The 25155-nt window shown below is 43.1% G+C and overlaps 2 protein-coding genes across 2 annotated transcripts; both read left to right on the plus strand.

Annotated features, from left to right (window-relative positions):
• Positions 1-870: 870 nt before the first annotated feature.
• Positions 871-12152, plus strand: LOC116447286 (nucleolar RNA helicase 2-like). The gene is made up of 15 exons (XM_032116313.1): positions 871-1028; positions 1526-1795; positions 2484-2559; positions 3214-3392; positions 4930-5047; positions 5893-6078; positions 6575-6720; positions 7384-7533; positions 8034-8195; positions 8913-9032; positions 9787-9860; positions 10056-10215; positions 10521-10655; positions 11035-11079; positions 11573-12152. Exons 1-15 carry the CDS (start codon positions 924-926, stop codon positions 11780-11782), a joined length of 2136 nt encoding a protein of 711 aa, XP_031972204.1. The 5' UTR covers positions 871-923; the 3' UTR covers positions 11783-12152.
• Positions 12153-12665: 513 nt separating this feature from the next.
• LOC116447711 (nucleolar RNA helicase 2-like) lies at positions 12666-24815 on the plus strand. The gene is made up of 16 exons (XM_032117170.1): positions 12666-12721; positions 13088-13523; positions 13648-13917; positions 15084-15159; positions 16119-16297; positions 17395-17512; positions 18288-18473; positions 19163-19308; positions 19533-19682; positions 20535-20696; positions 21257-21376; positions 21857-21930; positions 22691-22850; positions 23441-23575; positions 23966-24010; positions 24502-24815. Exons 1-16 carry the CDS (start codon positions 12666-12668, stop codon positions 24667-24669), a joined length of 2481 nt encoding a protein of 826 aa, XP_031973061.1. The 3' UTR covers positions 24670-24815.
• Positions 24816-25155: the final 340 nt, after the last annotated feature.

Raw genomic sequence — 25155 nt, forward strand, 5'->3', positions numbered from 1 at the left:
AGTAGGCCAGGGCTGTTTAGCACTGTAATTCTGGAGAGCATTTCCTACTTGTGCCACAGAAATTAGAGCATGCTTCACCTTCCCTGCAGGAAAACAAAGCAAATGAACTAGACATGCACCTGGTCACTACAAAAATTCCTTTAATACCAAGGTTCTCTGACTCTGTCCTGCAGCACTCTCAGCTATCCTCAGCCTACTTGGTGTGTTTGCATCTGACAAGCACGGTTTAGTCTTTGCAAATGAAAAGGTGCTGGTAGCAGGAGACAACAGGTAAGGCCAGTGGCACTGCTTTAAGAGAGGCCCTGCTTGTAGCCTGACCTTCCCATTCCACAAGGAATCGACATCCTGGCAGCTGTCAGGATCGCTTCATAGATTTTACTTCCTAAAACTAATTTTGACTTCTTTATCCTGATTTATCTCTGTAGCTACAAGCAGATTGTGCTGGGCTCATGCTGCAAATCACCACAGGCTTGAGGTTTTTAAATCGTAGTTATTTGGTCACACTGCCCTTTCCTACTTTAGACTTTTCACAACTGAACGCTTCTCTGCCGTAGTTATAGAGGCTAAGTCATCAGCTTGTAAAACTACTGGAGATTTGTTCTGGGGAAAGGCGCCCTGGCAACAGCCGTGGGCAGAGCCCTCATGGCGGACCCGTCATGGCGGCCACCCCCTCACAGCGCGCAACGCGCGCGGGTCGCGCCGGGGCTTGCAGTCCTCTCGTTGTCCCCTAGGGCACGCCGGGAGTTGTGGTTCCGCGCCGACGGCCGCAGGCGATTGGCTGTTGGATGGCGCGGCCCCGCCTCCGCACTGCCGGATCCGCCGTCCATTGGCTGCCGGGCGCCTCGGCCGCTCGGAGCGTGACGCGCGGCGGGCGCGCGGCTGCTGCGGAGCGCGGCGTGGCGGAGCGGCGGCGGCGAGCGGAGATGCCCGAGGCCACCCGGTGCAGCACCAGCAGCGGGGCCGAGTCGGGCTCCGACTGCTCGATGGACACCGAGGCGGTCCCGGAGAGCGGCCGCCGGCGGCACAAGGTACCAGGGAAGGGCTCCGGGTACGGCCTGGCCGCGCCCGCACGCTGGGGCTGGTGCCCGGCGGGTCTGGCCTCGGATCGCGGCCACCCCGCACCGCCAGTGGCGCGGGCCGGGCGAGGTGTGCGCGGCGTGGCCGCGGGGCGGCCCGGACCGGGCGGCCACGTGCGCGGGCGAGCCGGGCCGCGGCCTCGCCGCGTGTCGGGGCGGCCCCACCAGACGTGCTGGGCTTGCCGGAGCCCGCCGGGAGCTCGGAAGGCGCTTTCCCCGGCACCTGGAGCGGGGGAGAGCCCCGAAAACGAAGGCCCGGTTGTCTCGTGGTCGGTAACGTGTCTCCTGAGCGGTGGCGGCCGGCAGGGATCTGTTGCCTTGTGCCAGCCACCGCCCCCGTCAGTAACTAGAACGTGCACTTCAAGCTTTAACTGTTCTGCACCCTCTTCTCTGTTCCGTGTCGCTTGGATCCACGAGCGTGTATTTTCATTTGCTCTGTGCCTTGCCAGAAGGAAAAAAAGGAGAAGAAATCTAAACACCGGGACAAGTTTCAGAGGGGAAGGACTCAGACAGATGAAAGCGAGGAATCGGATGAGGAGCGTTACACACCGAAACCCAAGAAATCAAAGAGTGTCAGTAAACAGAACGGTCATACGAAAGAGGAAAGCCTGGAGAAATCGAGATTGTCTTCCTTTAGCAGCAAATCCTCCCGCAGAAGCCGACAGAGTAGTTCTAGTGAAACGTCAAGTGAGAGCGAAAGTGAGAGCGAGCAGGATCAGGTAAAGCTAAGGACTGGTTTTAGTTATAGTGGTGTGTTATAATTTTTAACTCCTGCATTGTAACAAGGCCAAATTTAGAATAGGTTGTAGTCCCTTTCCCCCCTTCCTTATCAGTCGAAAGTGCTGTAAATTTTCAAGATTTAAAGTTCTTGAATTATTCAGTCTGCCAAGAACTTGGAAGAATTTTGAATTATGAAAGTCCTGAAGTGCTGGATCAGTGCATCATGGTTTCCTTGCTTCAGCAGTCTGGTGCTGTGGTAGCTGTTGCTGGACAGACAAGTTGCACTGAGATGGAGCTTTAGTATGATTCAGCATCATGAGGTGTATGTGATTTTTGGGGTTGTCCTGTTCAGAGGCAGGAGTTGGATTTGGTGATCCTTGTGGATCCCTTCCAACTCATGATATTCTACTATTCTAATGAAGAGTTTTCAGTTTTGGTTTGAGTGTTTTGGATTTACTATGCTGTTAGATACGAAACACTCTTAACCTACAGGTGACTTCTGCTAACTTTGTCCAAGTTTCAAATATGATGGTAAAACAAAGAAGGCTCTTTAACTGCAGCTGTGACACTGTCACTGAAGAGTATGACACCAGTGGCTATGCTGAATTTACTTAAATTACTTCGAATTTACTGACAGTCATGTGATATTCACATGGAATCTTATCTGAGTTATTGTTTACCTAACAGGAGTTGACTGGAGAACAGAAAGAGGGTGCTTTCTCCAATTTTTCTATTTCCAAAGAAACTATCCAGCTTCTTCAAGGTAAGTTTCTTGGCAAGGTGTTGTTGTAGAATGTCAGTGATCTCTGTCATGTTTTTATGCTCAACACCCTCGATCAATAAGCTTTCGAGATGTGCTCTGCTTGTGCCTGTACAAGCACGGATGCTGTGCAGAAGACATTGATTGCCTGCTCTAAATACACCTTTGAGCGCAGACTTTCCTGTTTGCAGTGTTGTCCAGTTTAGCCTTTGCAGTAAAATTCTAAATGACACAAGCCAAGGGGGAAAAAAAAGATGTGTGAGAATTTTTCAATTAAAGGGTTTTTTGGTGTGAATAAAGGAAAACCAGTTATATTTAGTATCTGTGATGTTAGTTTGCACATGATTTAGTATGAATAAAAAGAAGAGTAGAAGGGATTTTGAGATATGTGGGCACAGTACTGAAAGTCTTCCATAAAGGCTATTAACTTTCTCTGTCCTAGCTAGCACTGTCTCTGGGGGTGTGAAGTGAGAGAATAAAATAGATAGTCCTGGGGCACTCTTTGCAGATGACTCATCTGATCAAATAAATCAATGGAGGTGATGATACAGTCTTACTTTAGAGTTGATGGAAATTCTTGGAATAATTTCCACTGAAGAGTATGAAAGAACACTTGTAAAATGATCATATTAAGGAAATCTCTTGAAATTGTCACAGCTCGAGGAGTGACATACCTGTTCCCCGTGCAAGTGAAGACCTTCAACCCAGTGTATTCTGGCAAAGATGTCATTGCTCAAGCACGAACTGGAACAGGGAAAACATTCTCTTTTGCTATTCCCTTAATTGAAAAGCTTCAGGGAGAGTCACAGGAAAGAAGAAGAGGCCGTCCACCAAAGGTAACTGTGCCTGGCTAAAATGGTGATTTTGCTTCGTCTTACATCTAAATGATTCAGGGTTTTCAGCTGCTAGAAAAATTCTTCAGGTCTGTGCAGGGGTAGGCTGACCCACATTAAAGGTGATTTGAAAGCTGTGTTTGCTGGGCTTTGCCTGTGTCCTGTGCTGCCTCCCAGCCTCTGATGAAGAGTGAAGAGCACAACAGATCTATGCACTTGTCAGTTCCTTTTTCTGCCACAGGGACACCAAAACTACAGGTGTTCAATGTGTTCCTATTTAATTTTGCTCAGTCACGTTCCCTGTTCAGGGCCAGTGGCTACTGGATGCTTGTTTTTCCTCCAAATTGCTAACAGATGAGTTACTAATTGTAACTTGACAGCTTGATAAAAGCTGTCTACTTAAACATGTTTCTTTCTAAAACATGTAAACAGTGGGAGGTTTTAAAAATAGACTTAGTTTTCACTAGGAGCACCACCAAATGTTGAAGCTTCTGCTCCAGAGAATGCAGATTCATTATAAGCTGTGTTCATTCTGCTAAGGAATACCATGTGTGGTTTTTCACTGAATTCTTTACGATTCCTCCGAAAAAACTAGATGGGCCAAAGCTCAGCGTGTCCTCATTAATAATTTTTGTCAGTTTGTTTAATCTTGCCAGCCATCTCATAGATTACCTGAAGTGCATTCCAAAACTAGTACTAGCAGTTTTATATGCATCTGCCCATCACATTGCTTGGCTGACTGAGAACGCTGTCTCTAGATTTCGTACAGTCTTTTGGAGAAGGAAAAGCTTTCTTCAAGGGAGTTGTAAGCCTTATAAAAGATTCCAGGCCTCACTCTACCATAATACACTACTGTTTGCTTTTTGGTAATGGGTTTTAATGTTGAAAGAGGTAAATGGGATAAGAGGATAAGGATTTTAAGGTTCCTTTTGTGAAGCGACTGATGCCAGGTTGGAGAGCAGTGCTTCAATCACATTTTAAATGGAATTGGTTAACCTGCCTGCAGGGAAGCTGTGTGTTGGAAGAGAGGATGGTTCCTTGGTTGCCTCTGCAGGGATATAGATTAGCACAGCAGCACTGCAGACTGAACATATGTTTCCCTGAGCCACAGGGAAGCCGAGAGACAGCTGATAGCTCTTCCTTACACCTTCTCATAGGACTGTGAAGTATTACTGAGCAGGTGCAAAAACCTTTTGTTACCCACATCCTTCAGTCTTGTATTCATTCAAACAGCATATGCACCTGCAGAAGAAAACTTGTAGCTGATCTATTCAGGAGCTAAAATTAAATAAAATTTAAGTATCTCCTATCCTGTTTAAAAAGAAGTTAGCCTGTCCTAACTGAGTATATGCTGAAGGAGTTTAGTGATGTTACAAGAGACTTAAGCAGTGTGTTTCTCTAGCCTTTGCTTAGATAATTATTTAAAACAGCTGTGTTTTTTTTAATTTTACAAAGGGTCAGATCTAAATTAATTATCAGAAGTTTAGTGGCTTCTCAGAAGCCATGCTGAGAAGATACCTGTTTTGTCTTTTCTATGCAGGTTCTAGTTCTTTGTCCAACAAGAGAGCTGGCAAATCAGGTTGCGAAGGATTTCAAGGACATCACAAGGAAGCTGACAGTAGCTTGTTTTTATGGAGGAACTCCCTATAATGGACAAAGTAGGTGACTCTTAGGACTAATAATTGAAATATTGATTGACTCCCATATTTAAGAAATGCAGTTGGGTCTTTCCAAACACACACTTACAGCTCAAGAGCTGGATACTATTCATGGGAAATTCAGCAGCTCAAAATGTATCTTCTTATGGAGATAAATGGCTGTGGCTGTCAGTTGTATTCCTGGTGTTGCTTATCTGCTCATGTACCTTAAATTAAAGTGAAACAGAGTATACTGTGTGTATCACCTGTATTTGGGTTTAGGTTTTTGTAAACCCATTTTCTTTAAAAAAGTTTAATCTTAAAGCTGTGGGTGGGTATGTGTTTTTTCATGTGATAAGGGATACATAGAGGATCTGTAAAGTGGAGAAGAAATTGTTGTGACAGCGTAATTTACTGTCTGGGTAGTTGTAAACAAGGAATGAGAATGAGCTCTTTCATTATGATACATCTTGAGGCATTAGGGATGATTGTTTTTCCACTGCAGAACCTCAGGAAGGAGTTGATTTCTGCAATTAGAATAGTTAAATAGGTAAATTTTAAAAAATTTCCAGTTAAAGTAGATAATTTGGGAAGAGCTAACTATTTCTAAAGAATATTAAAAGAAGCTTACCCTTGCTACTTTAAATCATGGGGACAGGGAAGGGAAGTACATTTTTTTTTTCCTTCATGAAGAGAGGTAGATATTCTACCTTACTTTTTTTGTTCCAGATTTTTTCTTCCTGTTCATCATTTGTTCTCACTTTTGTAAGGAGTGTACTTATGAATGGTTTAAGAAGCTGTTTCATTACTACCATGTGTTATTGCTCCCTAGTTCACTGCTAACTCTACTCTTCCGTGTTCACCAGCTGATCTCATGAGAAGTGGCATTGACATTTTGGTTGGGACACCTGGTCGAATCAAAGACCACCTCCAGAATGGCAAGCTGGACCTTACCAAGGTGAAACATGTTGTACTTGATGAAGTTGACCAGATGCTGGACATGGGATTTGCTGAGCAAGTGGAAGACATTTTACGAGTTGCATACAAGAAGGGTAATCCCAATATTTAAACAAATAGTAGGAAATATTAGTGATAATTTAGTTAGCTAAAATTCAGGTATAAAGGGACTTTGTTTAGAAATGACTGAATATTCTATATTGTGATCTTGAGACTCATTCATAGAACCTTTGCAAACTGGAAATTCAGTACCTAGGGGTCTGTAAATAACTGTCTTTGACACCTATCTTCAAGTTGTGCTTGGGCTTCTTCAAATTAAAACGAATTAGCTTTTTACTTCTATCAGTGCTTGAAAACAGATTGGATTTTTTGGCCTTAGTAATTTTTTCATAATCTTGAAATTATTTAGACTTTCTAGAACACTTTTTACTCCAGGTGTCAGTAATGCATAAATTTAAAAACCTCAATTGCCTTCTTTATGTTATGTACTGATATTTAACCTCATTTTTAATCACCCATGTAATGAACTTGTGTACATCTCTAGGTGAAATGTATGAAGTTTGTGAAGCATTGTTCTGGTTTTTTTTTAAGATTCTGAAGACAATCCCCAGACACTGTTGTTTTCTGCAACTTGCCCACACTGGGTGTATGATGTGGCTAAGAAATACATGAAGTCCAGATATGAACAGATTGACCTTATTGGGAAAAGAACTCAGAAGGCTGCTACAACAGTAGAAGTGAGTAATCTCATGCGAAATGTTTTCAGGCTTTTTCCCTTTTCTTTTATGCTATGAGAGCTCATCTCTTCCTAAGGTGCATTACCACAGTGATGTTGGAAGTTGTTTTGAGAATTTTTTTCTAAGCATAAGGCACATTACAGCTAGTGAAGCTGTTTCTGGGTTTAGGATCTCTCTTCTCACATCACAGGTAGAGAGAGGCTTTTCTTGTCCGTTTTGTGGGTTTTCAGAGAAAAGTAGTATCTAAATTTATCCAAGTTGGAAGCAAAAGGCACACATGAACATCAGCCTGCTGCTTTTAAATCGTCATGGACATCACAGTCAACTTTCTGCTATTCTGTATACAAGATACTTTTTTTCAAACTTCCTGTAGTATCTCACCTCAGTAGGCCTTCGCTTGCTGTGCAGTAAATACCATAGCAAGGAATATAATACATGTATGCTAGACACCTGACTTTCTCTTACTGTAATTATTTTGCTGAACATAAGACTAATTGTGGTGAGCATAAGAGCTTTATGGATTTTTTATGTTCCAGGATCGTGAGTTAGCACATTTTCCCCATCAGGGAGCTGTCTTTACTATTTCTGTATTTAACAGTTCCAAAAGTATTTTAAAAGAATCTTAACTTTACACAAGCTAATCACTGGAGTTCTTTTCCGCAGCATTTGGCAATAGAGTGTCACTGGTCTCAGAGAGCTGCAGTTATTGGAGATGTCATTCAGGTCTACAGTGGCAGCCACGGGAGGACCATTGTCTTCTGCGAGACCAAAAAGGAGGCAAATGAGCTGGCTCTGAATGCTTCAATCAAACAGGTATTTTATCATGTGTATTAAGTAACAAAACCTGTCAGAGATGTATCAACCCTATGTTGATACCAGACCTATGATGTGTAAGTTTTAAGGAGAGTTTCAAAATGCATAGGGCAGGCTTTTGTGTGTGGTCAGATAGGATTTTACTCTCTCTCATGCACATGAAACAAAAGTTGTAGATTTCTATTTTGAAACAGCCATAGATGGTGTGGATGGCAAATTAGGGCAAAGTTTTCATATGTCACAGTAATTAGATGTAGAGCTAAGACACACATTGCAGTTCTGTTTTCCTACTACTGTTAAAGGCCTTTTAGGTATATTAATAAGAATTACTGAGTACATATTGTAAGACACTTAAAATATAAATTTGAGTAATTCAGTTCATCTTCTGTATCTTGCCATACGGTATCTATCAAATACCAAGATGTTATACCCAAAGCTGACCATAAAATGGAGCACTGTATGGGATTTTGGTACAGTTCTAAAATAATACTGTTTTTCAGGATTGCCAGTCGTTGCATGGTGACATTCCTCAGAAGCAAAGAGAGATCACACTGAAGGGTTTTAGAAATGGTTCATTTAAAGTTCTGGTTGCAACCAATGTGGCTGCCCGTGGTTTAGATATCCCGGAAGTTGACCTGGTTGTACAAAGCTCACCACCAAAGGTAGGAGACTGTTATGTTGGATGTCTTGTAATAATCTGTAGTCTTGTTTTCAAGTAGTGTACGCTATCAGGTGATGATATTGACCACAGAGAGTTCATCAGCATTGTGTTTAAGGGGAAGGAACGTCCAGATATGTAGAAGTAGTTTCTTAGGGGATTTTTTGAAAGTGTGTCAGCCCCTAGTATGTTTAAAGATGATTTCCTTAAAATGTCTTCTTATGAGGCTGTTCCAAGCCTCTCCCTTTGAAGCTAGGTGTGTGCAAGACTGGAAACAGTGAGAAGAATAGTTCTCTTAAGTGGGGGTGAATGTGAGCTATGGACCAGAACAGTGAGAACAGTGGCTGAAATTAAGAGCGTTTAAAAGAAACAATGTAATGTTTCAGTGAATACGCTATTAATAGCACAGTAACCACACTCAAGTGGATGTGCAGGAGGGTGAGTGGGACTGTTGTAGAGAAATACGCACTCCAAATGTGTGGTGATGCATAAAGTTGATCTATGCTTATGGCTCTGGCTTTCAAACCATGATTTTTAGAGGATTATGGAAAAGCATATTTGCTTGATATTAGTGAAATAATGTTTTCTAATTTAATTCTCTGATGCAGTTACTGTGCACTGTTCAGGCTTAACGGTAATGGCTTCTACAAGTTACGTGGATGCAATGAATTGATCAAATTACAATGAATTAGGTAACTCATAAGGCTCTCTTTTTCTGAAGGATGTGGAGTCTTATATTCATCGTTCTGGACGCACAGGTCGAGCTGGGCGGACTGGGATCTGTATCTGTTTTTATCAGCGAAAGGAAGAATATCAGTTAAGACACGTGGAACAAAAAGCGGTAAAGTACCATTTTCTTCTAATTGCAAGACTCTAATTTGTTCAAGTACAGAATGTTGTTTATAAAGCACCTAGAGGAGGTTCGGGTGTCTTGAGGAGGGTGGTTGGTTACTGTCGGTTACTGTGGAGCAGCGAGAGCACTGAAGATTCTCATGCCCACACCTCTTCAGCAAATGCCAGTAAGGTTGTCCTGGAAATGAGAAAAAACTTGCAGTATTTCAGTGTAGTGTTCACCCTGGTTATCATCTGACCAGTGATGTGCATATGTGCAGCTTTACTGAGAACTGTTACTTGCATTTTTGCACTTTGTGCAGTGTTCCATATGGTAGTTTCCTTGACAATTAAGTATGTGATTGGGATGAGATGGTTTATTCCTGGCACATGAAACAGTTACATTTAGACTGAGACTCTGTAATTTGTACTTAGATTCAAATCTATCAGACTAAAAGTAGTAATTTAGAATTTGTAGGACTCTGTTTTCCCCAGGAATCTGCCAAAATGGTTTCTGTTTTCAGTTTGGGGTCACTGAACCGTTTAAACTGATCTGGTACATAAAAGCCTTTTAAGTGTTACCCATTTTCCTGTAAGGTTAACCTTGCAATTTTCTCTAGAAAAAATTGGAAATTAAAAGGTGAAAATAAGAAGAAAAATTACAGACTTTAATGCTTGTTCTGTTGGAATTCAATACTGCCTCTTTAGAACTGAATTATTTATGGTCTGCAATTTTTATTTGTCTTTTGCCTTTTAAATTTCAGGGCATTACATTCAAGCGTGTTGGTGTTCCTACTGCAACAGATATAATAAAGGCTTCCAGCAAAGATGCCATGAGGTGTGTTCGGGGACTCAAGCCCTGCTGTATCTTCCTCCCTTCCTCATTCAGAAGGACTGTTTGAATTATTCTTTGCTGTCTCTTTGAACTTTCTGAACACTGTTGAAATCTTGGATTACTGTGGTTTTTTCCTATTCCAGAGCCTAGTAAATACTGGTGTATAAATTGTTAAATTTTTTTGCTTTAATTGCTTAGGTGCCTGGATTCTGTTCCTCAGACTGCTATTGAGTATTTCAGAGAATCTGCTCAGTTGCTAATAAAAGAAAAGGGACCAGTTAATGCTCTGGCTGCAGCTCTGGCCCATATTTCGGGCGCTACTTCCATCGAACAGCGCTCACTGCTGAACTCAGATGTGGTAAGGAAGGGTGTATGGCTTAATGCTTGTCTTGAAACTGGAAAAAGAGCCACACCTCTGTGTTGTCTAAACAGAGAATTATTTGTCTCCTGACCATTTTGTTTGAGAACTATACTTAAGCCACTAGGAAGTACTGATTTTGTTAAAAGCAACAGTAGAGTGGCTGTAAAGATACTCGATGCCCTGTAACAGTACCGACTCAAAGATTTAGTTAATAAACTGTAAATTGGCAGGTTTCTCCTGTCCAATATATGTGCTGAAGCTTATTCCTCTGACTGAGTGGAACGTGCCCCATTTCTTTTTAGGGATTTGTTACAATGATACTACGCTGCTCTGAAGAAATAAACAATATGAGCTATGCCTGGCGAAGACTGCGAGAAGTTTTGGGTGATGATGTTGATCGGAAGGTGAACAGAATGTGTTTCCTCAAGGGAAAAATGGTAAGTTTTTGTTTTGTGTCTTTGCTACTGGGCTCTTCTGATTGCAGCCTTTTCTTAGCAATTGTCAGGGGAGCTATTTGGTCTTTTTCTCTATTCCAGGCACTGTTGATGATGGGCCTCAATCTGTTATTTTAGTGCTTAGGGCTCTGCTGACATGCTCAGGAGGTAGGATAATGCATGGCTATGGGGATAGCAGAACAGGTAAAAGGTAGGAAGCATGTTAATTGTGCCTTAATGTCAAAACAGAAAAGCATTTTTTAGGACAGTCAGTCCTGATAGTACCTGTCTGTCAGGTGTAGATTTGTGGGCTCTGTTGTTTTTAGTTGCAATCATTTAAAACGCTTGACTTGTATGCATTAAAATTATTCTTTCTTTTCAGGGTGTGTGCTTTGATGTTCCTGCAGCAGACCAAAAAGAAATAGAGGTATGTTCATTGCAAATACTGGGTACAGCATACTGGAGATGAAACTGGCCGGACTGGGTTAGACTGAAAAGATGATGTAGCCTTTATCCTGCCTTTCCTAGTGGCAAAAGGGATGGCTTGGAAGGAAGTGAAGAGCAGAATAAGCACAGTGTTTCTTTTCTAAGCCATTCCCCTGTGACCAAAAGTCTATAACTTGAAACTTTTGCACTGAGAAAAGTGGTGCTGGATTCATCTTTGTAGGCAGCAAGCTTTATTCCTCTTTTCTCTATTCTGTTTTCACCCAGAATTCTCTCCACAGAAAAGTGAATTCAGGCTTTTGCTTGGTAGCATTAGTATTACTATGCCAAAATTATTGATCCCTCCAGTTAGAAGCTTGAATCCCATATATCAGCTCACGATTTTACCTTTCAGTTGAGCAAATTTAATAATTATTACATACCCTATATTTGTATTCCTAGAATTTAACTTGCTATGTCTGACTTCATTCTGGTAGGCAAGATGGGAAGATTCAAAACACTGGCGTTTGTGTGTGGCGACTGAATTACCAGAGTTGGTAGAATCCATACGAGGAGGAGGCGGAGGTGGTGGAGGAAATGGCCGAAGCTTCTCAAGCTCCAGGAATGGTCGGCGTGGTGGCTCTGGTAGAAACAGATTCAGGAGCAGGGGCCAGAAACGAAGCTTCAGCAGAGCGTTTGAACATTAACTTCAACAATCCAGAAGTGAGAAAAAAATGGGACTGAAGTGTTTTATATTACATTACACTAGGCTGTTTCTGTGTGTTTGTACCATTGGGGAAAATACTTCATTAAGGTATTTTTTTTGGTCAGTACTACTTTGCTCATAAACAAGGTTCTGTTCATTTTAAAAAAAAGTGCAAAGGAAGAAAAACCCCAAAAAATCCACAAGGAAAAATGAATTGTTTATTTTGTTTCTCATATTGCTCTTTGAATCTTTCCATAATATGTCTGTTGCGTTCAAGTGTAGCCTGGTTCACTGTATAATATATAGAGATCTGAATTGCTGCTCAAACCTGTACATTTTCTGATAAAATTAAATATTATTTTACAACTTCATATTTTGTTGTCACATATTTGAAGCAGTATTTTGGTGGCGATGTTGGAAGGTGCTGGATTGGGGAGCGTGGCAGCAGGAGCCAGTGAAGGAAAAATAAATCCTATTGGTTTTTTTATTTTGTGGAATTGGAATTAAACTCTTCTTTCCCTAAAACTTACTGGTTTTTAGTTTCTGTCCCAAATTGTGACTCCTTATACAACAGGCGTAGGAAAGACAGTTTCCAAAGCTTGAGGGGAAGCTCCTGAAGAGGAACCCTGATGAGGGACAACTGTGAAGGAGATTCATAACCCCATTAGGGTGTTGCAAAAGGTGGAATATGGCAAGATTATTATAGGTAAGGATGTTCTTCACTGTAACATCTTTGTATATTTTCAAGCCTAATCAATGCAACAGATAACAGTAGCCCTTAATCAAGGACGTCCTGGAACTAAGAAGCTTTAAGGATGAAGTAAATCAGTATGTTGATGTATGTGTATGTATACATTGCTGAGTTGGCAAAATGCTCATGGACCATGTATCCTATGGGTGAATTATGTTTTAGTATTGTAACTAAAAATCACGGCTACAGGTCAGAAAGACGCCTACCTAAGGGGGTCAATACCCTTTTCCTGAGCATGTGGAGAAGTTAGCTGGGATTACCGAATTTGTGTGGAAAATACTAACCAATCCCTGTAGAGTGCTGGGCCCTTTCTAACTCGGGATTTCTGTGTTTGAATAAGCCCGATAGTGGTGCTATACTTGTGCCACCGAACACCCGAGCTTGTGCAGCTCTGAAATCAATAAGGTCTCTCGAACGTTGGCTTGTTGCACACCGCGGAACAAGCCCGGATTTGTGGGCAACAAGGGGAGCCCCATGAGGGGAAGTCCGCGAAAGGAGGTCTGCTAAGCGGACCACGAGGCGAGGGCCGTGAGGGAGCTCACGGTGGCGGAGGAGCTGGCGGAAGGGGCCGGCGGGCGTTGCGGCGGAAGGGGCGGGCCGAGGGCGCAGCGGCTGCATGGGGACCGTGTGGGGCCGGGCAGCGCGGCTGGGGCTCCCTGCGGTGCGGGCGGCGGTGGCCCCGGCGAGCGGCGGCGGGCGGCGGCTGGGCTGGCTGTGCGGCGCCGGCGCGGGCCCGTCGGTGCTGCTGTCGGCAGCGCTGCCCTGCGGACCGGCCCTCCCGCCTCACTTCCTGCGCGCCGGGGCGGGGCGCGCGTCCTGGGGCCGCCGCGCCGAGACCGGCCCCGACACTGGCAGCAGCGCCGCGGCCGCGTACCTTCCCGGGGAGCATCCGGCAGCCATGCCCGCCGCCGAGCCCGAGCACAGCCCCGCCGAGCCCCAGGCGCCGGCCGCCGCAGAGTCGGTGCGCCGCGGACGCCGCAGAAAGGCCAAGGTGGGCGCGCCACGTGCGGCCGCGGGTGCGGCCATTTTGTACGGGCTTGGGGGGCTTAAAGTCGACTGGGGGCGGGCAGGGGGGAAGAAGGGGCTTCTTCGGTGTGACGGCGGCTTTCTCGCAGCAGGAGGAGACGCCGGAGAAGAAGGTGAAGCGGCAGGTGAAAGCGAAGCGGCGCGGTAAGGCCGAGGCCGAGCAGGCGCAGCCCGAGGAGAGCGGGTTGGGGGACGGCGATTTCGAGCCCCCCGTGCCCAAGAAGACGAAAAAGATCAAGGAGAAGAGCAACGGTTTGGTAGGAAAGAGCGACGCGTCCCAGCACGCGGTGGAATCTTCCTCCGTTGTGAGCGACAGCGTGACATCCCCAGCTGCCGGAGAGCAGGACAGCGGCGCCGAGGTAGGGGTCCTCTGCCAGCACAGCCCATGTCTTGATTAATTAACGTTCTGCTTGTAATTAGTGGGTTTAATAACACGTAGTGCGCGCTGTGTGGAGACTTGAGCTGCGAGACAGTGGGAGCACGAGGCATCTGTCGTAGGCACATTTTGCCGCTGTCCGCCTTGGATGTGCGGCACTTGCTCCTGGGCATCGGGAGTGCCCGGGCATCCCGCCTCTCATCCTGCCCGGCGTCCTGCTCGTTCCCGCCCGGGCTGCGGGCAGTGAGTGAGGCTCGGCACCACGTGCACCAGCGCGTGGGAGCTGCTCTCCGTGGGAGCTGCTCTCCGTGGGAGCTGCTCTCCACGTGCTTTCCCCCTCCCGCTAAATGCCGACCGTTCGGAGCAGCGTGTCCTGTCGGGATGGCGGCTGGTTAGGGGAGCAGTTTCCATGTGCTACTCGTCTTCGTGTCACAGGTTGTTTGTGTCCCATAGCACAAAGGTTTTTCCCTGCTGCATAGGCAGCCACCATTCCAGAAACATGACTTAACTTTGTGCTGTGATGGTACTCTCTCTGATGGCAGGACCTTTGAAGAAGTATTGGTAAAGTGTTCTGTAATAGAAAGCCACAGTTGTCCTCATTAATTCCCACTTCTGGAGTTCTCCCGCTTCTCGCACAAATGTCCAACGGGGCCCTGTGTAGGGCCTCCTGTGAGTTTTGTGTCTAGGGTGGGAACATGTGTCAAGAGAGTGTTTTTTGTATGTAGGGTGTAATGATGCAACCTCTTGGATCTTTGAAGTAAAATCTAAATTTTGTGTTTTAAGTATTAACTCACGTGTAAAGTTCAAAGCTCTTTGCATGGTGTACTACATAGGTGTCTTCTAGAGGGAAATTCATGCTTCACACAGTGAGTGAATTGTTACAGCAAGTATGTTTTGTTGTGAAAAAGGGTTTTCTCATGGTTTCAGTGGACTCTAGTTAAAATTTTTAACAAATAGTTTCCATTTCCTGATTTGCCAAGCATGCCTGTATCCAAAGGGTTTTCTTTTTCCTTTGAGCAGAAAGGAAGTATCTGGTTAAACTGTGGTAGTACAGCAAATGCACAGGTTTTCTTGGGTGCCTGTGTAGAGTATGTTTTATGCTCATCTTGCAGGACTACTAAGTCTTTTTTCTTTTTTATATCCTGTTAGGAGTTGACGGAAGAAGCAAAACAAGGCGCCTTCTCTAATTTTCTGCTCTCACAAAACACTATCAACCTTCTCACAGGTTAGTTTGTGTGATAAAAGACATTTCTGTAAATGTTTGTTCGGAATTGCACTCTGTTACCTGCATAAGCCAAAGTTAAATAGTCCTAAACTGTGTTACATTTATTGTATGCTAAGAATGATATGAGCAGTCGTTGTGGATTTAGAAAATCTGCTGTTAGTAGAAAAAAGTGTTCTGGTTTGTTCAATTTCAGGTGCCTTAAGATGAAATTATTCTTCCATGGAGTGGTTATTCCTAGATACACATTCTAGAGACACATTCCTCGTCAGCATCATTCTCTATATCTTTATTTCTGTTCCTATGTCTGCTCTCTACAATGTTGCTTCTTAGACAACCTTAATGGAGTTTTGTATATGAAGACTATTTGCCTTGTGTGAACAGATTGTCTAGGGTTATTCTCATAGTTTTGGGCATTTTCATGTCTTTGTGATTAGTTTTGTTGAGGAAGTAATCGCTGTAGGGTTCTTGTCCTCTGTGTTGGGAAGATGTGCAAGTCTTGTTCCTTGGAAAAAATTCTCCTTGTTGCTTTATGTTGTCCTAGCTCTGAAGTTTCTGTTGGATGGGTTGTTTCACTTCTGCTGTGCAAAATCTCTTTGATGTTTTAGAATGTTTTGAAACAAACACCATCATCTTCTCACCTTCAAAACCAAGCTACCACAAAATCTTAAACTGTATCAGAAAAAACATGCTGGGGTTCTTCCTCCTTCTCCTGTTCTCTTAAACTATCCGTCACAAAGAAGACTGTATTTCATCATGGATACTCAACTCTCACCATGGGGGTGGAATATCTTTTGATCTAGAGTATGAGTAAAACGTAAAGATATATGGTTTTCTTCTAAGCTGCAATTTCTGTGTACAGGATTTGAGGTGGTGTGCCCTACGTATTTGGGCTATTTATGTATGAGGGCTTCTAATTGTTAGTTCACCTTTTAGTGAAACGTCTTTCAATTATCTTACAGCTCGAGGTGTAAAATACCTGTTCCCTGTGCAAGTGAAGACTTTCCAACCCATATATGACGGCAAAGATGTAATTGCTCAAGCTCGAACAGGAACTGGGAAAACCCTTTCTTTTGCTCTTCCACTGATTGAAAAACTTCAGAGTGTCTCGCAGGATGGGAGAAGAGGCCGTGCACCAAAAGTAACTTGCACTTAAGGGTTTACACCAAAACCTTAGAGCATGGCAGGTTTTGAAAGTGATTTTACTGTTGCTTTCAGGTTTTTTGTTTGGGACTTCTTTGTCCTATACTGTTTTTTGTAATACTGAGTGCTTTGCTCAGATCAGGGGATAGAGTGTAACAGAGTTTTGCAGCATCACAGCAATGACAAATTTGGTGTTTGAGGTCCCTTGTGACTGTGTTTGGGAGAACAGTCAGGGCACTGCAGCAGTGTCTAGGGAACTTCCAGGCTGCTGTCGTCGGGCACTTAGTGTGCAGCTTTGGGGCTCAGTCCCCTGCCTCTTCTTAAGTGATGTTTGAGTCACCTGGACTTGGCTCTGTTTGCTGAGGTTGTTTTTCACTATAAATTCCATGGCGATAAGTGAAGGATTTTGTTGGTGTTTTTTTTGTTTTGTTTCCTTCATGTCTGGACACTCAAGAGATGCAAGTGGTGTTTACTAGAGATGGAATTGGTAACCAGATGCCAGTGATCAGATACCTATTCCTATACATTGGAGTGTATATATTTATCGTTAGACTGCAGAACTATATATAGTCTGCAGATTTGTTGCCTGCTTTATCCTTCTGTTTTATTAACAATGTAAATTTTAAATTTAAATTTAATTTAAATTAAATTTAAATAAACAATGTAAATTTTAAAATCCTATTGTCTGAAAGCTTTAAGAGATGAATTCAGCTCTTTGTTTTATTGGTTCGCTCTTAAATAAAATGTTGGTGGGAAGGGTAGATATTGGAGGAAGGCAGGTTGGTGGAGAAAAGGAAGGATGTATGGCTAGAGTGCATCATGCTATCTATCTTTTAAAATCTTACTACACCAGATTTAGTGACTGTTCCTACCCTTTAATGCTGAGCTGCACCTTCCTTGCCCTTGGTAATGTTACTGAAGTGTCTTTTATCTGGCTTTAATATTAATATTGCTGGGATGGTGGGAAGCTGTGGGCTCTACAACAAATGTAGAATAAAGATGGGAGTGCAAGGTGTTTGATGGGTAGTAAACTCTTATCTCCTACACCTTCTCCCAAGCACAGCTACATTTTTGCCTGTTTATCTGTCCCTCCAGGTGCTGGTTCTTGTTCCAACCAGGGAACTGGCCACTCAGGTAGCCAAAGACTTCAAGAATCTCACAAGGAAACTGTCAATTGCTTGTTTTTATGGAGGAGCTCCATATAAAGAACAGCGTAAGTAACTGCTAAGGAATTACTAATGGATTGGAGCTGACTTTTCCCAAATGCATTCCATAAGTAAAAATGGGCTTTTTGCCCCCTCAGACCTCGAGTTCGGTCAGGAACTCAAATGACCTGGCTTTCAAAGGAAGCACACGGCCTGGGTTGAATTATTTTAGTTCCAATAAATCTTTATGGAAAAGAATGGTTGTAGATCTGTGACATGTCTAGTCCTTTTAGTTTGTTCTTTATTGTGTTTTTGTGTGGACATAGACTGGGACTAGGTGACAGTCCACAGAAAGACGAGAACTATGTATGTGCCTGTGGCTCTGTGTGTCTCCAGAGGTAGCTGTAACAAAGAGTTTAGCTGGAAAATGAAAGTGTTTCCATGTAGTAATGGAAATTTAGGGTTAGGGTCACTGATCACTCTGGGATTGAATTGATGGAACTGGACACAGAGAGTGATCTTGTAGAAGATATCCAGGTCTTTGTCTGGGTCCTGAGTGGAGCTCAGGACCAAGCCATAGTGCTCTGAAGGTTTCTAATGTCAGCTGATTGTTGCTTGGAAATTGGTGTATTTCCCTGTAACTTTGCATGAGGTTTGACTGGAACTCCTGACAGAGCAGCTAGGACTGCAGGTAGCTGTTACCTTTGGATGTAGTGCTTTATTCTGAGGTTAAAGGGCAGCAGCTTTTTGCTTCTAAAATGAGAGGTGTTGCTGTGTGCTGCTAACTTTTTATCATGTTGTCTCTTAGCAGTCTGACACTGTCCTTGTTTCTCTGTCTTCCAGTTGATCTCCTTAAAAGTGGCATCGATATTCTAGTGGGAACTCCTGGACGGATCAAAGACCACATTCAGAATAGCAAGCTGGAACTTTCCAGTGTGAAGCATGTTGTTTTGGATGAAGTGGACCACATGTTAGACATGGGCTTTGCAGAACAAGTGGAAGAAATCTTGGGATCATCCTATAAGAAAGGTGAACTCAGACATCAGGATACGAACAGGGGACAATGCAGAAAACACAGTTATACTACTTTAAAAACTTCTGGTGCACCCCTAACTTAAATTCTTTGTGTGATGCTAGAAAAGGGCAAGGTGGAATTGGAAAAAGTTCGAAGAGAGGTGACAGATGGCTGAAGGCTGGAGTGGCATCTCTGGATGGACTGGAGTAAAAAAAAAGCTAGGGAAAAAAGCAGCGAACCCAACTGCTTAAGCCCTAGTGTTCCTCATCCTGAGACGTGACTTGAGCGAAGGGTTTAGGGTTATGATCTGTCTGTACACTTGTCGTCACACAAAGCTGACAGCTAGGGAATATTTGCTCTTTTCTGATGTAGTGGGTGTTCAGCAGAGCTGTCAGGTACCAGGTACAGAGCAGAAGGAGGTAATATTAATGTGTGAAACTCCTTGCCACGTTTCACTAATGCCAGAAGTTTTGAAAAGGCTCGAATTACTGGAAATAGAAATCTCAACGATTACTAAAAACCATGTTTACCACTTTGGCTCTAAAAGCCACAAAAAGCTAATTGCTGGCAGTGTTTCTTCACATCTTGTAGTGACTTAGTGCATGTAGAGACTTGTCAATTTGAGAGCAACTCTTGCTTTTTTATCAGTTCTCAAGTGTCATGGTTTGTTGTGATGTCTGAAGTCGATGGTCCTTCCTTCCAGGCTCCGAGAACAACCCGCAGACACTGCTGTTTTCTGCAACTTGTCCACGATGGGTTTATGATGTAGCAAAAAAATACATGAGAGATGAGTACGAACAGATCGACCTGATTGGAAGGAAGACTCAAAGGACAGCCACAACTGTGGAAGTGAGTGATTCTGCTGCAGAGCAGTGCAGGTCCTGAAAGCAAGTGGCCTTGATAAAATGGGTTGTGCATTAACTTTACAAATGGGGGTATGGAATGACTTTTCACATGGTTGACAACACAGATTTTGTTTGCAAGCTTAAAAGAAATTAAAATGTCTTTTTTGTTCATTTTATCCTGTGCGTGGCTTAGGTTTAACACAGGTTTCTTGTTTCTTTCCCAAACAGCACTTGGCTATACAGTGTCGCTCATCTCAGAGAGCAGGAGTTCTTGGGGACATCATTCAGGTCTACAGTGGCAGCCGTGGGCGAACCATTGTCTTTTGTGAGACCAAAAGGGAAGCAAATGAGTTGGCAATGAATGCTTCACTCAAACAGGTACTGGGGGCTGAGCACAGAGCAGCGGTTCTGATAGTCAGGGGTTGAATGCCCTGAAATAAATAGGAGATTGCAACTGTCTGAAGAAAATTGTTTCTCTAGGTGGTTTTAAGACTTGTGAAAGCTGTTTCAAAAAATGGAAATTTGAAGTTAAAATATCCTCTTGACTGAGATTATGAATTTATTCCTTTGGCTTTAAAACTGTGCAGGACCCAGATCAATAGGAAATACACAGCTTATGCTGAATAACCAGGAGATAGTAATAACTGTAACAAACAGGAGCTAGTGTAGTGGACTTACATCCCATCTTACATTAATATGCTTTTTGGATTCCCATCTCTTAATGGCATTTGATCTTTGAACAGTCATTCAGGAAAATCCAAATATGGTAGAATGAAATGTCTTGTTGCCCTTGGAAGGTTTGCCAAGACTGTTTGGAACTCAGGTGATCTATTGAGCAGGTCTTCTGTGCTTGCTTGAATTACTGCCCTTTTTCTGAGTGTGAGGAAAAGTGCTGCATATTTTTTTGAGAAAATCCTGTTTGATACTAAGTGCTGATTTATGGGCAAAGAGCAGTGGTGGGAATACATGGTTTGCCTAGTGTTAGAGAAATCTCATATACCATCCACATAAAAAACTTGCAGCAATTTCTGCCAGTTGGCCATGCTGCTTTCACAGTAAATCCCAGAAAAGGATCAAACAAAGCAGGATGCTTTATATTCCTTTGGTATCAGCTATGTAATTATTTTCTGTTGCTCTGAACAGTATTTTGAGGTTTGCAGGTAAATATCTTTAGATGCTGCAGCCTAGACTCCCGTTAACTGTCGTGTTGATGGTTTGTTGCACTGACAGGATGCCCAGTCCTTGCATGGTGACATTCCACAGAAACAGAGGGAAATTACATTAAAAGGCTTCAGAAATGGTGTGTTTGAGGTTCTGATTGCAACAAATGTAGCTGCCCGTGGTTTGGATATTCCCGAGGTTGACCTTGTTATACAGTGCTCACCACCAAAAGTAAGTCATTAGGGGAAACTAAAATTCTATTTACCTTTTTTTTTTTTGGTGCCAGAGTGGTGGGTTATTTCTCTTTCATCAGAAGTATGTTCTGTTCCAATTCACAAATTAGGTGAATTTTTTTTAAATGCCAGATCTAAAATTTTGTGGTTGAAAGTTTTACAGTTTGAGCTTTGATTAAAGTCTTGGGTTTTGTTTATTCTGGAAACTCCTAGGTTTTGATATTGTGCATCTTTTCTGAATTCCTTCTGAATGTTGCTGAGTTTCATAAAAACTCTAAAATATTTTTGCTGCCTTTTTCATCGCTCCACTCTAGTGGAGCTTTTTATATAAAAAAATTAAAATGCCTGTCAGCAGTGTTTGTTAAAGCTGAGTAGCATACTTTTGGGTGGGGGAGCACAGGCAAACCTAAGTGGTTTATGTGTAGTTATAAGTTTGGGTATAAACACATAATGTATCACTCCTTAGGCTGCTAAATTTGAATTTAGCTTGTGTTTAATCTGAAATGTCAACAGTTTAAATAACATAAGGTTTTCTCATGTTGATCTCAATTTGTGAAGGATGTTGATTCCTACATCCACCGTTCTGGACGCACGGGCCGAGCTGGCCGAACTGGTATCTGCATTTGTTTGTTTCAGAGAAGAGAAGAAGATCTTCTGAAACAAGTCGAGCACAAAGCGGTGAGTTGTACCTCAGGTCTCTGCTTAAGGAAATTATTCAGCTCTAAAAGCACCCTGCTACTCTTAGACTTTGTAATCATGGGCTGCTTGTAAGTCCAGAATGGGACTCTCCTGTCCCATAGACTAGTAGGCCTGAAGTGCTGATATTTGGTGTTTGTAGATGCTTTTGTATTGGCTTGTTCTTGTATTGCCTTAGTTTTCCCATGCTGGCAGTCCTCTGTGGATGTCAGCAGGCAGGCTGGGACAGGAATGCATGAGGCAGACCATGCCTTGCATCACAGTCTGCATGTACATTGGAGTAAAGTAGGTCCAAATTAACAAAGCTGGGAACTTAAAGGCTTTATTTTAGCTTTAGAAATAACTTAGTAAAGAGTAAGTAGAGGTCTTGTAAACAGTAAGTAGAGGTCTCAGTAATGTGATGTAGGTACCATTGAATTGTATAGTGCCGAAAATACCTTTAATGTGTTTTCTTGATTTCAGGGTATTACCTTTAAGCGTGTAGGCGTTCCTTCTGCTACAGATGTAATTAAAGCTTCAAGTAGTGATGCCAAAAAGTAAGTTTATTTGCCTATTTGCCTGTTCTTAAAAAAGGTTTAGAGATGATGTTGTTCTAGATGCTTAGAGCTTAATGCAAAGCTTTAAGGGATCACACCTGTATGTGAGCATGGCTTTGCCTATGTGGTATAAGTCACTGCTTTCTGTATGGACAACATAAGGTGGTATCAGTAAATCTCTGTGGGCTGAACATAGACCTTTTCAAAGAATATAATGTTCTCTAATCTTTTGCAAAAATTACCTTTTGTTTATAAAATCAGAAATCAGTGACAGATGAGGGAATTACTGTTGTGAGGGGAAACTGATTTTGTCTGTTCAGATGACATGGTGGAAGCAGTGTGCAAAAAGCAATACTTGGTATAATGAGGAGTTACTCTGCAGTAGTGAGGGTGTTTTAGCCCTGGCTTGTGTTTCTTTGTATTATTTCCAAGGGTTATGGCTTTTATTCCATGCAGCTCTGTTTACATTTGCTTCCCCAGTGGCGGAAATTGTCTTGAAGCAGATTATTATAATTAGCAAGGATTTGACCAGTGTAAAACAGATGATGGGCATGGTTTTGGGTTCACTGTATACTAAAAAATGATGGGGGGAGCTGTTGTACCAGAAATAGCATTACAGAAGTAGCTGTTCTTAGTTTCCTATCTCTTTTTTTTCCCCCTGCCTTTTTCAGAAATAACCAATTTGGGCTATGTCTTAAACATGGCTGCGCTTCACAGTGGCCTTTTCTTACCTGTTTAAACCTGTGTTGTAACTGTGTAGGTTGCTGGAGGCTGTTCCTCCCTCTGCGGTAGACTACTTCAGAAAATCAGCTGAAGAGCTGATAGATGAAAAGGGGGCGGTGGCTGCCCTGGCTGCAGCCCTGGCGCACATTTCTGGGGCAGCTCACATCCAGCAGCGTTCCCTGCTCAACTCAACAGCTGTAAGTAATGATGCACCTGTGATAACAAGGATGGATGCATGAATTGCTTGTGTCCAGGCCACATGTGGCATCTCCTTCCCAGCCTTTTTCAGCTGGGTTTCTGAATAGCTGTTAACCCCAGGCTCCTGCTGTGTTGCTTGTTCCTTAGCTGAAATCAGCTCTTCCTGGGTGACACTTGAAATCAGTAAATTTTCTTGTGATGAGAGTTAAAAGAATTTCTCCAGAGACTGAAGTAACAGAAGACTTTGATGCTCTAAGAGAGTTTAGTGACATTTTACAAGCAAATAGATTGATTCATGCTATTGTAGTTTCCCCCTTATCAGAAATCTTTTACGTTTCTGTCATATTGCAAGTACAGCATGGGATTACCTGATCTCAAAGAGATCGTAACTGAAGAAAAGTACAACACTTCCTTTTTCTGATGGATTTAGGGAGAACGTGGCCCAGCTCATTGTGTGGTAACACAATTTTGGACATACTGTGTGATTGGACTGTGGTTCTTGTATCAGTTTGGGGGTTTTTTTAATCTTTTCTAGCAGTAGGTTTGACCAAGTTTAGCCTTGTTATACATTTTTCTCTGTTTCCTGCAGGGTTTTGTGACCATGGTGTTGAAGTGTTCGATAGAGATGCATACCATGGGCTATGCCTGGCGGGGGCTGAAGGAACAGCTTGGGGAGGAAGTCGACAACAAGGTGTCTGCAATGCGTTTCCTCAAGGGGAAGATGGTAAGATGGCCAGCCTTGGGAATGAAGGGATTTGGGGCTTTGTGTGTGTTCACATATAACCAGTTTGTGCAGTGATTGAGGCTGGAGTTCTGAAGTATTGGTACAAAATGTTGGTACCGCACTATCCCTACTCAATCTCTTTTCTCAGGAAATGGTAACCTATCATGAGTGTGCTGTTCATACATACGCTAATGAAAAAAAAAAAAAAAACATTGATGTTACTTGAGTGCTTTAAAACTTTGAGAATTATTAGAGACATTACTCCTAAATGATAATGCAGGAATTGCCTCCTAAAAAAAAAAGCATCAGAAATACATATGTAGTGGGATTGGTTGTCGAGGCCTTTATTCTTTCGTTGTAAATTTGTGCCTCTTTTGTTTTGTTTGGTAGGGTGTGTGCTTTGATATCCCTGTTGATGAACTGAGTAACATACAGGTATGTTTGTGTAGCCAGAGCTGGCTTTAAAACCTGGTGATTTGAAAATTGGCAGCTGCCATAAAGGATTGAGTATAGGGTGGTTTTGGAGGTTAAGGTTTGTGGTTTTAATAAGGATGTTGTGTTGGCAACAGAGTGACTAGAAGGAACACAGGAAGAGTCATTAGAAAATACCCTGCCATGTCTCTTCTCATTTCTGTTCCCATATTACCCTATTTCATTAACGAAAATTCTGTGGTCTTTGGCTAGTCTGTTTTGGCCTCTCCAGTGTATTTGAGAGTTCACCAGTTTTCTGTCAACTTCGTTCCCTTTGTCCCTTGTGATTGTTTATCCTTTGTCACAGGACTGTGTTTCCCATGGGGGGATCTAATGGCCTATTTTGGCAGGGGTGGGATTTGTCTGGAAATGCCTTCGCATTCAGTGTTGCTTCTGATGCTACCTTGGACACCCCTGCAGGGACATAAAGTCTGGTTACATTGGTGTTGTTTCAGGAGCAGTGGAAGGACACGCGGCGCTGGCAGTTGTCGGTGGCAAGTGAGTTGCCTGAGCTGGAAGAATATCCCCAGGAGGCGGGACGAGGGTTCTCCAAGTTCGGAAACAGCAGGCAAGGAGACTTCAAGAGAAAAAGCTGGTTCAAGAGTGGAAATCGGGGACTTTAACAGGACACTCAACCTCTGCTACAGATACGGGACTGAGCTGAATTTTATCAGACAGTAAAAGCCTGTTAGATACTCCTCTTTGTCTTTATTCCTTGATAAACCAACCTGTCTTGGAGGATGGCTAAAAATCATGTTTGCTGAAATGACCAGGTGTTTTGGGAGATTTTTCTTTCTGCTCAGCAAAGTAGCTGCTGCCTGTTAGGGCATCTGTGACCCTGTGAGTGTGCTGGAAACTCAGCACTGTGAGGGAACAAAATTCATCCAAACACGGACAGTAACCATGCCTCGCCTCTTCAGCAGCGTTAAAAAATCGGGTTCTAAAATAAATTTTTTACAGAAAAACTGGACATTAAGTCCTCAGCACCCTTCCTCGAACGCTGCCCGCGGGTGCCAGCGCTATGGTGTCCTTTAGGGCGCTCCCGTTCGCCGGCTCCCTCAGGGTACCGCCTGAGGGGGCGCGGCCATGGCGGCGGGGCGGGGGCGGGG

The sequence above is a fragment of the Corvus moneduloides genome, chromosome 8, assembly GCF_009650955.1.
Source record: "Corvus moneduloides isolate bCorMon1 chromosome 8, bCorMon1.pri, whole genome shotgun sequence".
In the NCBI taxonomy this organism is placed as follows: domain Eukaryota; kingdom Metazoa; phylum Chordata; class Aves; order Passeriformes; family Corvidae; genus Corvus; species Corvus moneduloides.